The sequence below is a fragment of the Marmota monax genome, unplaced genomic scaffold (assembly GCF_021218885.2).
Source record: "Marmota monax isolate L192 unplaced genomic scaffold, Marmota_monax_Labrador192_F-V1.1 WCK01_AAM20220418_F8-fsc00138, whole genome shotgun sequence".
NCBI lineage: Eukaryota > Metazoa > Chordata > Mammalia > Rodentia > Sciuridae > Marmota > Marmota monax.
This window is the reverse complement of record NW_026692763.1, coordinates 1,408,338-1,425,313: the sequence shown is the minus strand read 5'-3', so window position 1 is coordinate 1,425,313 and position 16,976 is coordinate 1,408,338. Positions and strand designations below refer to the sequence as shown.

The 16,976-nt window shown below is 34.0% G+C and overlaps 1 protein-coding gene across 4 annotated transcripts in view; it reads right to left on the bottom strand.

The window, feature by feature from the left end:
- The window catches only part of Taok1 (TAO kinase 1), a 131,865-nt gene that overhangs the window by 34,284 nt on the left and 80,605 nt on the right, over positions 1-16,976 (bottom strand). For all 4 annotated transcript variants that reach the window (XM_058580060.1, XM_058580061.1, XM_058580062.1 and 1 more), the window contains 5 exons: positions 14,721-14,814; positions 12,509-12,590; positions 9,475-9,642; positions 6,654-6,857; positions 3,803-3,937 (listed from right to left, as the gene is read on the bottom strand). In XM_058580060.1, the coding sequence (XP_058436043.1) occupies positions 3,803-3,937; positions 6,654-6,857; positions 9,475-9,642; positions 12,509-12,590; positions 14,721-14,814 (683 nt within the window). The remainder of the gene's footprint in view (positions 1-3,802; positions 3,938-6,653; positions 6,858-9,474; positions 9,643-12,508; positions 12,591-14,720; positions 14,815-16,976) is intronic.

Below are 16,976 nucleotides of genomic sequence, written 5' to 3'. Positions count from 1 at the left end.
ATTCATCACTTCATTTACCAATCATTTTTCATAGTGAGACATTTGAAATTTAGTCTTAGATATTTCAAAATATACAATATATCATTATTGACTATAGTCACCCTGTTGTGCAACAGATCTCAAAACTTAGTCTTCCTGTCTATCTGAATCTGTGTGTGCTTTCACAAACAACTCTACATATTCCCTCCCTCTCACCCCTACCTAGCCCCTTTTATGACTTCAACCTTTTTGGATTCTACATGTAAGTGGGACTGTTTCACTTAGCATAGCATATTCTAGATTTATCTATGTTGTTGTAAATGATGATCCGTCCTCCCCAGCCCCCAGAACACATTCTTTATTCATTGATAGACATTGATAGATACTTAGGGTGATTCCACATCTTGGTTTTTGTGAATACTACAATATACTCAAGGGTATAGATATTCCTTTGGCATACTAATTTCAGTTCCTCTGGTTATGTGCTCAGGAATGGGAGTACTGGATCATATGGTAGTTCTTATTGTTAGTTTTTTATATATTTAATTTTGGTGGTATTGGGTATTGAACCCAAAGTGCTCTATCACTAAGCTAAATCCCTAGCACTTTTTACTACTTTATTTTTTGACACAGGGTCTCACCAAGTTGCCCAGGCTGGACCTGAATTTGGTATCCTTCTGCCTCAGCCTCCAAAAAGCTCTGATTGCAGGTGTGTGCCACCATGCCTTGGCTCTATTGTTAGTTTTCTTTCTTTCTGCTTCTTTTTTTTTTTTAACTGGGGATTGAACCCAGGGGCACTGAAATACTGAATCACATACCTACACGTTTTAGTTTGAGATAGGGTCTCACTAAGTTGCTGAAGCTAGCCTTGAAGTTGTGATCCTCCTGCCGCAGCCTCCAGAGTCTCTGGAAGTACAGGCACAAGCTATCATTCCTGCCACTCACTTACTGTTAAATTTTTTTGAGGCACTCCTAAACTGTTTTACATTCCCATCAATAATGTACAAGAGTTCCCTTTTCTCTGCATCTTCACCAACACTTGTATTTAATTTACCAGATGTTTTCAGTGATTTGGTTTTTGTTTTGTTTATTTTTTGGTGGTACTGGGGATTGAACATAGGACCTTAAGCATGCTAAGGAAGCACTCTACTACTGAATTATATTTCCAGCCCATTTTATCTTATTTTGAGACAACTCACTAAGTTGCCCAGGCTGGCTTCAAATGTGATCTTCCTGCCTCAGACTCCAACTAGAACGCTTATACATTGCTAATTGGCATGTGAAATGCTACAGTCACTTTTGAAAACTGACAAAGTTTCTTATAAAATTAAAGAAACATATACCCTAGAACTTGACAATTCTACCCTTAGGTATTTACTCAAACGAAATTAAAAGACCAGCTGGGCATGGTGGCACACACCTGTATTTCTGAAGCAGAAAACCACATTCGAGGCCAGCTTGGACAATTTGTGAGGTCTCAAAATAAAAAATTAAAAAGGATTCAATCCCTGGTACCACCAAAACTTATAATTTAAAAAAAGAGATCACATTCACATCATGGCTTGGTCACAAATGTTTACAGCAATCTTATGTATAACAGTTCCAAAACAGAAACAAACCAAAAGTTTATCAAGAAAAGAATAGATAAACAAATGGTGGTAGGGGGCTGGGTTTGTGGCTCAGTGGTAGAGCAATTGACTAGCATGTATGAGTCTCAGCACCACATATAGGCAAATAAATAAATAAGGATCCATCAATAACTAATAAAAATATTTTTTAAATGGTGGTATATTCACACAATTAAAAGGTTTTCTAGAGAAAAAAATTAACATTGTTGAACACAATAACATGTTATTCAATAACATGCATTCATTATTCTATGTTATTCTACTCATATAAAATCCCAAACATTCAAAACATATTATGAAACAAAAGGTGATACTCACGGAAATGAGAAATTAACTAAAAAGGAGTATAAAAATAACTTTGTAAGATGAAGGAAATTTGACATCTCTTGTTTTATGTAATGGTTAACTTAGGTGTATATCAATTTAAATATTCCTCAAATTGACTACGTAAGATCTGTACATTTTATTATATGAAGAAAAATTCAAAACAAAAGAAGGCAAAGTACTCATAAAATATAACACAGCAATGTTTATTTGTGCAAAAAGCTACATACTCTCTGAATATTTTATTTACAATATGTGGAAATACTAGGTTCAAGAATATAACTCTTGCCAGGCATAGTGGCACACGCCTATAATCCCAGCTGCTCAGGAGACTGAGGCAGGAGGATCAGGAGTTCAAAGCCATTCTCAGCAACTTATAGAGGTCCTAAGCAACCTGGTGAGACTCTGTCTCTAAATAAAATACAAAAAGGGCTGGGGGTGGGGCTGTAGCTCAGTGGTAGCGCACTTGCCTAGCATGTGTGAGGCACTGGGTTCAATTCTCAGCACCACATATAAAAATAAATAAAGAAATAAAGAAAGGAAGGAAGGAAGGAAGGAAGGAAGGAAGGAAGGAAGGCTATCAACAACTAAAAAATTAAAATAAAAATTAAAAGGAGGGGACCCTGAAGGTGTGGTTCAGTGGTTAAGTGATCCCTGGTACTCCCCTCTGCCAAATATATAAAACTCTTTTTCAGGTTTTTGATTTGTTAAATCTATAAATGTTATTTATTAATTTGAGGAAGCCAACATTTGAGATACAGACTTGCCTGAGAACATTTAATACATGCCATGTCACAAAGAGATTTTCCCCAGATCTCAACCTGCTTTATACATCTACCAAGAGACATCAATAAATAAACAAACAAACAAATAAATAAATAAATAATCCCTGCCATTTGCTCTGTTTAAAGCATTATTTTCACGTTGCAGAATAACAGTGCATGTATGTGGAGGGGGTACTGCATTTCTGACTCCACATGCCATACAGATTCATGGGCATAGGATTTATAAAATCTGATTATACAGTAATTCTGCTTATTATGTAGCAATTTAGATGACTCAAATAACTTTTTTTCCCTGTCTTATTCTCTAATAACCTACTTTTCACATGATATATTAATGTAATTTCTTTCAATTCCTAGCATCCTTTATTATGTTCTTGGTCCCACGTGTCTAACTGAACAGAGTTTTAAATGCCCCACTATAACATGTTTGTAATGAACAAATAAATCTATATTTATTGTTATTTGGGAAATTAGGATTACAGCATACCAAATAGGATTATTTGCAATTTCCAAACATTACCTTTTTAGTGGTTACCCTCATGTTACCTTATTGTCAATTCTACATGGAAATACCATTTCTCCTCTCCCTGTATGTAAAACCTAATCCTTCTTTTTTTTAAAATATTTATTTTTTAGTTGTACACAATACCTTTATTTTGTTTATTTATTTTTATGTGGTGTAGAGGATTGAACTCAGAGCCTCACGCATGCCAGGCAAGCGCTCTCATTGAGCCACCACCCCAGCCCTAAAAACCTAATAATTCTAAATGCTCCAACAATTTGTTTGATAAATGCTTCTTTTATGTTCCTAATAAAAAGTTATCTGAATAACTATTTAGTACTTTGTAATTATGTTAAGTATTTGATATATTCAAAAGATTACTTATTTGTGGGCATGTCTTGAAGACACTGTTAGTTTACCATGTTTCAGTGTGCTTTACACATTCTTCTCATAACAGGCATTTGAATGATGAATGAAAGTTTTGAAAAACAAACTCCAGTACAAAAAATGAGACATATTTATATTTGGGTCCAAAGTTCAACATGAAAAACTATATTTCCATCTGGGCCTGGGGAAGTACATACCAGTGATGCCGTCCTTATGGTTGCAAAGTGTTCTCGATTACGATAATGTGATTTGTGGCGAGATACTTGGGGAGGAGATTGTGGATCTGATACTCTTGTTCTAGGATCTCCTTCTTCTCTGTAATTTTCTTCTTCCTAAGCAAAGAAAGAGACAATATCATGTAAGCTACACAAACTGTTTGAAACTTCAAGAAAATTAAAGTTCAAAGTCAACTAGATCAATAAATCTAATAATAATTTTAGAAATCAAAAACAAAAAAATAAGGGCTGGAGTTGTGGCTCAGTGGCGATCATATGTGAGGTACTACATATAAATAAATTAATTAAATAAAGGCCCATCAACAACTAAAAAATCTATTTTAAGAAAATGATGGGTTGTGGTTGTGGCTCAGTGGTAAAGTACTCGCCTAGAATGTGCAAGGCGCTGGGTTCATTCCTCAGCACCACATAAAATGAATAAATAAAATAAAGGTTAAAAAAAATTAAATGAGAATGCTGTCATTTTATCTTCAACACAACTAGAATTAGGAGAAATTGTTTCCACAGTGTATGAAGTAATATACAGATTCAGGATAATGAACAGAGCGTGGTGGCGCCCACCTGTAATCCCAGTAGCTCAAGAGGCTGAAACAAAATGATTGCAAGTTCAAAGCCAGCCTCAGCAATGGTGAGGGGCTAAGCAATTCAGTGAGACCCTGTCTCTAAATAAAATACAAAACAGGGGTGGGGATGTGGCTCAGTGGCTGAGTGATCCTGAGTTAAATCCCTCGTACCAAAAAAAAAAAAAAAAACCAGATTAGGATAAGGAAATGTACATGGTTGGCTTATAACCTACATATTACAAGTAAAACTGAAAAGTTTTAATGTCACTTACAAACAAACATAATGAAACATGTAGCTAATACTTTAATAGTAATAAAAATTAATGACATAAAGGCTTTTGGATTTTAGAAGCAATACAGCTTAAAACTACCTTTGCCTTCTGTACAAATATTTTTGCCTTCTGTACAAAACAAGCAATTAAAAAATGGTTTTAAATATTAAAGAACTGATACTGTTCCTTATAAACTTCCATTCATTAACTGAAGAAGTCAGTTAAGTAACAACCATCTACTTACAGAAATAATCTTATGATTGATTCCATTGCCTACGAATATGAAAATTAAATGGAAGTTTCCCTGAATACTACTACTGCATAACCATCATTCTTAGTAGCTTTCATGTATGTGTTAAAAAATGTCTAACAAAAAACTTGCCATTTTAACCCAGATTAACTACATTTTCATGTTGTGTACCCATCACCACTATTTCCAAAACTTTTTCACCACCCCAAACAGAGACTCCATCCATTAGCAACAGCTTGCATTTCACCTTCCATTCATCCCATGGTAACCTCTAAATATCCCCATGAATTTGCCTATTATAGACATGTATTTCATTCGAGTTTAATTATGTAGTATTTGTCCTTTTCTGTCTGGCTTATGTCCCTTAGCATATTTTTTTTTTCTCTTTTTTCAGGGGGCAGGATGGGATGGGTATTGAGGATTGAATCCCACACTTAACCACTGAAGAAATCAGTTAAGAGCTATATTCAGGTGCTTTTATTTTTTTGATTTTGAGAGAGGGTCTCAGTAAGTTGCTTGGGGCTTCAATAAGTTGCTGAGGATGAGTTTGAACTTGCAATCCTCCTGCTTTGGCCTCCTGAGCCAGGCAGGACTACGGACATGCGCCACCATGCCCAGCCTTTGGCATGATGTTGACATTTATCCACAGAGTAGCATGTTTCAGAATTTCAGTTTTTTCTAAACGAATAATATTCTGTACAGCACAATTTGTTTATTCATTCATCTGTTGATGGACATTTGGTTTTTTCCTTTTGGCACTGTACCTAATAACTTTTATTTTTATTGTAAATATTTATTTTTTAGTTATAGTTGGACACAATATCCTTATTTTATTTTTATGTGGTGCTGAGGATAAAACCCAGGGCCTCGCATGTGCTAGGCGAGCACTCTACCACTGAGCCACAATCCCAGTCCCATAACTTTTAAAATACTGTAAGACATGAAGTAAAAAAGAAAACAGTCCCACAAGTTGCTAAGAAGAATAATCTGACTTTTCCAAAATTTTTGAGAAAATTTAAAAACTTACACTCAAAATTGCAAAGAATTGCAATGCCTGTAATCCCAACTGCTTGGGAGGCGGAGGCAGGAGGATCACAAGTTCAAAGCCAGCCTCAGCAAAAGCAAGGTGCTAAGTAACTCAGTGAGACCCTGTCTCTAAATAAAATACAAAATAGGGCTAGAAATGTGGCTCAGTGGTCAAGTGTCCCCGAGTTCCATCCTTAGTATCCACCCCCACAAAAAAAAAGAATTACAAAGAATAAGGCAATAAGGCTGCACCTACATTTCCTAAACCCTAAATTTATAATTTTCTACAATTAGTCTTATTTTAAAGATACAATTATGAAAAATGTAAAAGTCACTTTTGATTTTCACTCATTCCAACTCTCCTTCATTCTTCAACAGCAATCATTATCATAAATTTCATGCACATCTTTCCTATTCTTTAATTTTTATTTTCTATGTAAGAACTTCAAATAATATAGTACATAATATTTTATATTTTTTTCTTCTAAGATTTTTTTTGGTTCTGTGAAAAATTCTTCTTATATTCTCAAAACATTTAGTTTTCTAAATGCAGTTAACAGATTAGGAATTAACAAGACTACTGCTATTTTAAAATATGTTTCATTCTTTTGAAACTTAAAAGAAAACTTCCTTTGCTTAAACTAATCAGATAAAAATTATTCAATAATGTTGAAATTTTTCACTGAAATCCAAATACTCACAGGTTTTAAATGGATGACAGAACTGTTGGACATCACCGTATGGTCTCCCTCCATCATGTCTAGTTCACTTTTATCATCTGAGGCATCTGGAAGACTATTAACACTACTGCTTTGGCTGCTGGCACTGATAGACATACTGGGAATAGACTGATTACTTCCAACACTATTGACTGTTCCAGTCCGGCCAACACCATGATCTTGTTCCTAAGGAAAAAGAGCATTAGATTAAAATATCTGCATCTCTTCTGAATTCTTAATTAAAGCATCCAGCACAGATTCCACTTGGCACACAGTTATTAGAAATAAAATTAGAAATCAGGTATAGTGGTACATGCCTGTAGCAGCAGTGATTTGGGCGGCTGAGGCAGGAGGATCACAGTAATTTGAGGCTATCCTCAGCAATTTAGGGAGACTCTGAGCAACTTGGTGAGCCCCTTGGCTCAAAATAAAAAATAAAAAGAACTGGGCGTATAGCTCAGTGGTAAAGCATCCTGGATTCGAGCCCCAGTACAATAAAAAGAAAGTTAGGTCTACTGTAAAAAATTCCCTATATCTGCCAAGACCAGGAAGGCTTATCAACTGTTAATAGAAAAGTAAAACTGACCTACAAATAAATAACAAAAACCCTGAACTGTTGAGGGGGGAAAAAGCCAGTTGACCAGTTCTGAATTATTTCCTTTCTTCTTCTTCTTTTTTTTTTTTTCCCCAGTTCTGGGGATCAGACTTAGTGCTATGTGCATGCAGTCCAGTTTTAGGTGATTTCAGATGTACAAAATTTTCTCTTAATTGTCTGGCATTTTTTGAAAAACATTTCTATAACAAATGTCATGAGGATAGATATTTCGCTCACTTCTCAATAACTCTTGTGGTCAATGTAAATATTTCCTTTAAAAAAAAAAAAGTTCTGGGGAGCTTGAGTATGAGATTCAATGTATAATTTGCCTGGCACGTGTGAGTCCCTGAGTTCAATTCCCAGCCCGCCAAAATGAATGAATAAATGAATGAATGAATAAAATCCTGTAAATGCTTTTTAAAAATATTTAGTTGTAACAATACCTTTATTTTATTTATTTATATGCAGTGCTGAGAATCGAACCCAGTGCCTCACACATGCTAGGCAAGTGCTCTCCACTGAGCCACAACCCCAGCCCTTTTCTTATTTTTTACTGAGGACTTTTATAAAGGATGCTGTTCTTTCTTCCTGAAAGATTATCTATCACCAAATAATATTAATTCCTACATATTCCCATATAAACTAAGAATTTCAAGTTAAATGTATAAATATATTTGATATTTATAAATATATAATTTATAATTCGGTCACAATCACAAAGTAATCAAATAGCCATGGGGTTAGGACACTAATATTACTATAGTCTGTAGTACCAAACTTTTATAAGATATGCTAGAATTTAATGAATACAGACAACATATGCACACACAATTGTATGTATGCATGTACATATATGTATATATTTATAGAATTTTCTTAGATCCCTAGTGGAATAGATGCTTTTAAAGATTTGACCACATAGCTGGTCACGGTAGCATATGCCTATAATCCTAGCAATTCAGGAGGCTGAGGCAGGAGGACTCCAAATTCAAAGCCAGTCCCAGCAACTTAGCAAGACCCTAATAAGCAACTTAGTGAGATCTTGTCTCAAAATTAAAAAGGGCTAGGATGTGGCTCAGTGATTAAGCACCCCTGGGTTTCATTCTGGTAAAAAAAAAAAAAAAAAAAATTTAACTACATAGAATTTTATTAATTTCACAACTTTAATATTAAAGTATTTCATATTTCTAAAACAGTAAAAATGATTTTCTGATTATGGTAAGAACTAAAACATAAACAAAAAGCCCCCACAAAAAATTACTGTTATTTTGCCACACAATTGCCACTACTGAATTAATGTATATTCCTGAGTATTTCATGCATCTTAATCTTGAACCAGTTTAGTAATAAATTATTTATAAGTAATACTGGCATGATATGTGTATGTGTGTGTGTGCGTATGTGTGTTTTAAAAGGCTTCAATAATGACCACATTCCACATTTTTTGGTTAAAAAAATTGGCATAAAATCTGTATTGATTTTGTAGTAAAATATAAGAGATCTAATATTTTATAGCTTATTAGTTATTTAGTGCTACTAAAATGGAAAAGAAAAAAAAAAGCATTGCTCATGGTTTCAGAATACAAAGTGATCTCTCTCATTAAAAAGCAACAGAAAATAACCAGAGTCAGAACTGGGATGGGGTAAATTTGAAAACTATAAATATAAATCCACATGCCCCCCACCTATAGTAAGTTAAATACTCTAAGCCTTACTTTCCTCATCTGTAAAATGAATATTTTAGAGCCATAGAAATGGAATAAAATTATGCAGAACTAAAAGGAATCAGGTTTCCTTTGTCACAGTCAAAGGCCTGTTAACTTTTTAATAACTTCTGAGGGAGAACAGTCAACTCTAAGACACTATAATTTCAAGTACTTCTAAAAGCATGTCCCACGGAACTGAATAAGTCAAACAAGGGTTCAGTGGCCAAGAAATATGAGAGGAACTAGACTAAATAAAGTTGAACAGTTTTTTTCTAATAAAAGACTTTCAAAAGCCTTTACCATACCAATGTGCACTTAACATTAAAGGGGTTGGGCTTTGAGCATGCAATCTAAAACCCTTTTTCCTAAATGGAATATTATATAATTAATGCTAAGAAAATGACTTGGGAACCATTAGAAAAGGTAAATTCTTGGCAAGGCAAAGTGCATAAAGAAAAAAACCAATAAAGAGAATTCAAGATTTAGTCAATGTAAGTATTACCTCTTCTTCTTCCTGTGCTTCCACTGTTGGTCCATTATGTGCCTCCTGGAAAAGAAGTTTCTTCATTTTTCGATACTGCAGATTGTCCAGCTCTCTTACTGCATCCTTTGTCCTCTGAATAAGATCTATTAACACTGTTTCAGGGCGCTCTCGAAGAACAAACATGTGCTAAATAGGGTAGAAGGTAAAAGTCAGGTTGCAAATTTACCCCTTCTCATACTTTAGAGTTACCATTCTATGATACATGATACATAATCTATACTATTACAATCTGATATTTACAAAATAATCACTTCCATACATATACTCTGTACCTACATTACCAATCTTGTATGTTTCGATTTATTTATTTATTTATTTTACAGTAGAATACATTTTGACATTTAGTACACAAACGGAGCACAACTTTTCATTCCTCTGGCTGTACATGGTTCAGAGTCACTCCACTAGAGTAATCATATAATAGGGTAATAATGTCTGACTCTTTCTATTGTCCTTCCCATCCCCACAATGCCATCCCTCCCTGACTCCCTTCTACACAAACCAAAGTTCCTTCATTCTTCTGTATCCCTCTACTCCATAATCTTGTATGTTTTATAAAACCCTAGAACATAATTTTTTGTTGGTCAATTGAAAAATAGAGTTGAAATTATCAAAGGGTACAAACAATAAGAACTGTCAAATCAAAGCCCTCGACTCAGCCTCCTGAGTCATTGGGATTATGGGCATGCACCACAGACCTGAACAAAAATATCAAGTGTTAAATTTTATATTTTTAAGTTTGACCTTTTTGCAATTGCAAGCAGCATTCTACCACTGAGCCACAACTCCAGCCCTGATTTTTTTTTAAAGTACATAGATTGTACTTTTCTTTTTTTTTTAAATAACTTTATTTTATTTTACTTATTTATTCATTCATGTGTTGGTGAGGATCGAACCCAGTGCCTCACACATCAACGTGTAGGCAAGCGCTCTACCACTGAGCCACAACCTCTGCCCACTCTTTCTTTTCTTTGGTGGTACTGGGGATTAAATCTAGGGCCTTGCATATGCTATGATGTACTCCATCACTGAGTTATATTCTCAACCTTGTCTTACGTTTTACTAACATTATTGCTAGATATTTTAGTTTTTGTTGATATTCTTGAGTACCTATTTATTCAGGATTTCATTTCCAAGACCATGAGTAAGCTCATGGCATGGAATTCCTCAAGTACTGCTGAAATTTTTATACTGTTCTTTTATATACTGTGGCTGCAAATATTACCAAACATATAATCAATCAATCAATCAATCTATCTATCTATCTATCTATTTATTTATTTGCATTGCTAGCGACTGAACCCAGGACTTAATGCATGCCAGGCAAGTGCCTTACCATTGAGCCAGCTATATATGATCTTTCAAGTTTCTTTGTAGCTTTAAATTAGGTGATGTATATCAGTGAGAATAAATTGAATTCTTAGAATTTCTGAAACACTGATATAAAATTAGCTTATTTAAATCTTGTGAAAAATCAAATAGATTCCTTAGGTCACAAAGAGTGATCTAATATATTGCCTAATATAGATGTTTTAAGAATCATATTAGGGCTGGGGATGTGGCTCAAGCGGTAGCGCGCTCGCCTGGCATGCGTGCGGCCCGGGTTCGATCCTCAGCACCACATACAAACAAAAATGTTGTGTCTGCCAAAAACTAAAAATAAATAAATAAATATTAAGAAAAAAATTATCTCTTTCTCTTAAAAAAATATTCTTTTTTTAAAAAAAAGAATCATATTAAATTCAACATTACCATTATTGGTATTAATAATGCAGTAATTTTTGAGACCAAAAAGCATATGAATGACATATTTAAATTAGGCAACCAAGCCTGTTAAAAACTCATAAGTCTTAATTTTAAAAATATATTCATTGCTGGGCTGGGATTGTAGCTCCATGGTAGAGCACTTACCTAGTATATGTAAGGCATTGGGTTTGATCCTAAGCACCACATAAAAATAAATAAATAAAATAAAGGTATTGTGTCAATCTACAACTAAAAAATATTTTTAAAAATATATTCATTGCTAAGTGAGAACAACAAAATTCCATAAAAAAAAAAAAAAAAATTTTTGGCTTTTCTTTCTTTGAGACCAAAAATATCAAGTGTTAAATTTTATATTTTTAAGATTGACCTTTCTGCAATTGCTAGCATTCTACCGCTGGGCCACAGGGTCTCACTATATGTTGTCCAGTCTGACTTGAACTGAGGCTCAAATGGTCAACTGGCCTCAGAATCTGGAATAGCTGAACTACAGGTATGCACAAACATCTCAGCAGGAACAAAAATATTGCATCCATTTTTAACAGTTTCTTTTTTCTTGTAGTATTTACCTAAATATATCATAGCATACTTATTTTTATATATTAATATGGGACAGATCAACATATAAAGTATGATAGATAAAAAATTAGATCTAAAATTATTCTGTTTTACCAATTTGAAACAAGACTTTGCTCCACATTCATTAAAATTTACATGGGTTAGAGCTAGGTATGATAGTACATGCCTATAATCCCGGTTACCTAGGAGGCTGAGGCAAAAAGATTCTGAGTTGGAGACTGGCCTGAGCAACTTAGCAAGACCCTATCTCAAACTAAAAACTAAAAAGAGCTGGGGATGCTGCTGCTCAGCGGTAGGGTGCTTGCCTACCATGTGCAAGGCCCCTAGGTTCCATCCCCAGTACCAGAGGGAGGCTCTGGGTTTCTGGGTTTCATTCCCCAGACTATTTAAAAAAAAAAAAAAATCCAGAGAAAACAATATAAAAATTTAGTATATTATGGGTTGGGGTTCATCTCCAGTGGTACAGTGCTTGCCTAGCATGCATGAGGCCTTGGATTTAATCCCAAACACTGTCAAAAAAAAATTTTTTTTCAATACAAACTAATATAATATACTTAATCCAGCTTCAAAATAAAAAAAATAAATAAAACACATTCTTTATTATCATTTCTCAAGGGTAAATACAGATTTATAGCATTACAGAACTGACCTTTAAAAGTTCCTCTGATGTTGGACGATCTTGAGGGATTTTCTGGAGGCAAGAATCTACAAAGTTGCGAAAATAATCAGACCTATTGTAAAGGAAAGTATCAAGTGAACATATTGCTATTTTCTTAAAAAACGCATCAAATATTAAGGTGTATAAGGTGGGATAAGGAATGGAAAAGGAATAGTAATAATTAAAAAAAGCAGGGATTATACACTTTCATACCTCTATGAAAAGCTACCTAAAGCAACCAATAAGTCTTAACCATTTTCCAAAGATAAACTTGCACAATTTTTTTTTAGTTATAGATGGACACAATACCTTTATTTATTTATTTTTTATGTGGTGCTGAGGATTGAACCCAGTACCTCACATGTGCTAGGCAAGGGATCTACCACCGAGTCACAACCCCCAGCCCTTACTTGCACAGATTTTTTTTTTTTAGATATTTTGGGACTCGGGGTGTAATTTAATTCAGTGGTAGAGTGTGCTTAGCACTGATGAGGCCTGGGTTCAACTTCCAGCACTAAAAAACAAATTCCTCCTGCTTTCACATTTTCAGCTATCTCAACTCAATTCTATATTGAGGCCAGATAAGAAAGCCTTAGTCCTTCTGCTTTTTTTTTTTTTTTTCCCATTGAAATACAACATTGTATTCCTTCCCACTTTCTTTTCCTTTTTCCTTTTCTCTAAGGCACTTTTTAAAATTAGTCCCTTAGATCTTTCTTTATATAGTATGTTTTAGAACATCACTCGACCTATTCTAGAGAAAGAACTTTTTATACCTGAGTTATTTGATGACCCTGAACAAATGGCTAAGAAAAAAATCTGTATCATATTATTATATGGTGTTATTCATTAGAGTTCAGTGATTACATATTTTATATTACGTACATGCCTATAATCCTAGTAAATAATAATTATTCCATCAATGTTTGCCTCCAAAATTCAAATAAGATTTTTAAGTTCATTGTAGGCAAGAATGCTTTCTTTTATAAATCCCCAAAGTCTCAAACACAGTACAAGCACAGTTTGTGTTCAATATATTTATAACTTACATATGTCATGCTATGGTTTGAATATTTTTTTCCTCAGCAAAACTCAAGATGAAATTTAATTCCCAATGCAATGGTTTTGGTAGACAGGGCCTAATAAGAGGTGTTTAGGTAATGAGGACTTTGCCCACATGAACAGATTAATGGCAAAATAAAAAGGGATGCAAGGACAGCTTTACTCTCTCCTGTTCTTTGGCCTAAGAGTACTCAACAGTCCTTCCCTCCTGAGGATGCAGGGTTCCAGGCACCTTCTTGGAAGCAGAGATTGAGCACTAACCTGCTAGTAGTCTTTGTTCTGAACTTCAGAATGGTGAGAAAAAAATTCCGTTTTATTGTTGTTGTTGTTTCATACCAGGGATTGAACTCAGAGACAGTTGACCACTGAGCCACATCTCCACCCCTATTTATTTTTTTATTTTGAGGTAAGGTCTGATTAAGATGCTCAGACCTCGCTAAATTGCTGAGGCTGGGTTTGAACTTGTGATCCTCCTGCCGCAGAATCCCAAGTCGCTGACATTATAGGTCTGAGCCACCATGCATGGCTCTTCTGGTATAATTTTTTACCATGGATTAAAAAAAAACCTTCTTTATGTGAATGAACTTAATTTTATCAAATAAAGGAGGCAGTAGAAGGAACATTAGAGAAATCTGAATAATATCACAATTATAACTAAAATGATCCCAAAGTTTTCAATTATCTGGCAATTTTGATGAAGTCAAATCATTTTACCTACAGTTTTATAATATATAAATTATAACCCATTCCTTGATCAAATATCACTATAGGTTGCAATCATCTATACATATGTTCAGTTTAAAATATTAATGTTTAAAAACTTTTATATAATTAGGGTTATATATATTCTTGAAGTTCTAAAAATATAAATTATTATAAAAACCAATATTTTTTTACATCCATGTAACAATCTATCCTTTCCTTCTGACCAGAATTTCATATATATATATATATATATATATACATATATATACATGCTATGAAATGCAGATAGGACTACATATAAACATAAGAGTAAAATAAACGTATTTTAATATCTCTTAAGTAACATGATTTACCTAAAAAAATTGCCATTGTGATAACAAATTATGTAAAAAGCATTTCATTTATACAATATCACACAGTATCTCTTAGTAATACTCACCATTCATTAGACTGTAGTGTAGGGGATTCATTTTGGGCTATGTGATATAAGGCACTCATTGCATTCATATTAAATAAAGGAGGCTTCCTTTCCGCTGTAAAATAAAGGAAACTTTCCTATTAAAATATATGTGTTAAAGGGGAACTCAAGTATTGTTCAATTTTTTTTTCCTTTTCTTTAAGTTTCTTCTTTTGAAACAATCTTAAATCTATTAAAAAAATTGCAAGGAAAGTACAAATAACTTTTTCAAGTGAATCAAGTGAAAATAAATTTCTGATATGATGCTCCACCATTTTGAAATATTTAAGTATATATTTCCTGTCAACAAGAACATTTTCCTGAAGAACCATACTATATCCATTCAAATAGGCTTATATAATAATACTGATGATTCTTATCTATCCTTCAAACCCCCTGCAAGTTTCATTCTATGTCCTAGGTAGCAAAAGTGAACTCTGATAGCTTGTGTCCTTTAAGTAATTTCCTTCCATTATCAAGTTGTCAAACTTATAGACAGAAAATTGTTCATATTTCCTTATTACCCTTTAATATTCATAAAATCCATAATATTTATAAAATCTTCACTGTAACTGGAAATTTTTGGTTTTCTCTTTTGTTCCTAATCAGTATCCAATATGTTTACCAATTTTATTGATCCTCAAAGAACCAGTGTTTTATTTTGCTGGTTTTCTCTACATTTTGTTTTCTATAAACTGATTTCTGGTTTGATCTTTATTCTTCCCTTTCTTCTGCTTGTTTCACACTCAATTTGCTTTTTCCAGTTTCTTTCTTTTATATATATATATATATATATATATATATATATATATATATATATATATATTTAGGTGTAGATGGACACAACACAATGCCTTTATTTTTATGTGGTGCTGAGGATCGAACTCGGGCCCCGCCTGTGCTAGGCGAGCACTTTACCACTGAGCCACAATCCCAGCCCTCCAGTTTCTTAAGATCAAAGTTGAAGTCACCACTTTTACAATTTGGAAGTAAAAGGACTCTTGAATGGCCCTCAGTTTGGATTTGTCTTTTCCCATTATTAGATTTGGATCACACATCTTGGAAGGAATATTTTAAAGTAATGGTATATTTTGCTTATGGTACCCTATGAGAAACACATGATTTCAAGTGGTATCCTTAATGATGGTGTTCATTTTGATGACTTGGTGAAGACCATATCTGCCAGGCTTCAAGTTAGCTTCTCTTTTCTCCTGTGTACTTAGTAAGCATTTTATAAGAAGGTATTTTAAATTTATTTAATAAATATCCTGTTTCCTATAAATCTCCCATTTATTTATTTAAAGATTCATACATTTCTATTTTATTTAATAAATTACTCAAATCAGGAAGACGAGAAACGAACACCAAATTTGAGGCAAACTTGGCAACTTTGTGATGCCCTAAGCAATGCAGTGACACCTTGTTTCAAAATAAAAAAGTAAAAAGTACAGGGGACATAGCTCAGTGGTAAAGTGAGTCTGGATTCAATCCTCAGTACCAAAAAACAGCTGGGGACCAACAACATGTGCCTGTGATCCCAATGACTCGGGGATGAGGCAGGAGGATCACAAATTCAAGGAGAACCTGAGCAATTTAGTGAGACACTAAGCAGTTCAGTGAAACCCTGTCTCAAAATAAAAAATGAAAGGGCTGGGATGTGACTCAGTGGTAGAATACCTCTGGTTTCAATCCTCAGGACCAAAACAAAAAGTAAAATTATATTCTCTCATTTATGATGAGATGATGATGATGATGTCCATACTGTCTCATATTTGAGTAGTAGGAACCTTTTTTTAAGGTGGTTTCTTTTGTCTTTTGGATAGGATCTATTTATTGTTTGATCTTTTTTGTTGTTGTTGTTGTTATTCTGGTATACTAAGATATCCCAGAATCAGCTTGTACTTTTGTACCCCAAATTCTAGATCAGCTGTTTTCCCCAAAATGGATATTATTAGGTATGCTCACTGCTACTGTCTGTCATTGCTCTCAAGCTCTCAATAGTCATAGTTAAGAAATAAAAGCCAGGCACAGTGGTACATGCCTATAATACCAGAGGCTTGTGAGGCTAAGGCAAAAGGTTCACAAGTTGAAAGGCAGTCTCAGCAATTTAGTGAGCCCTAAGCAACTCAGTGAAACCCTATATCTAAATAAAATATAAAAATGGGCTGGGATGTAGCTCAGTGGTTAAGTGCCCTTGGGTTCAATCCCTAGTACAAAAAAAAGAAAAAGAAAAAAAGA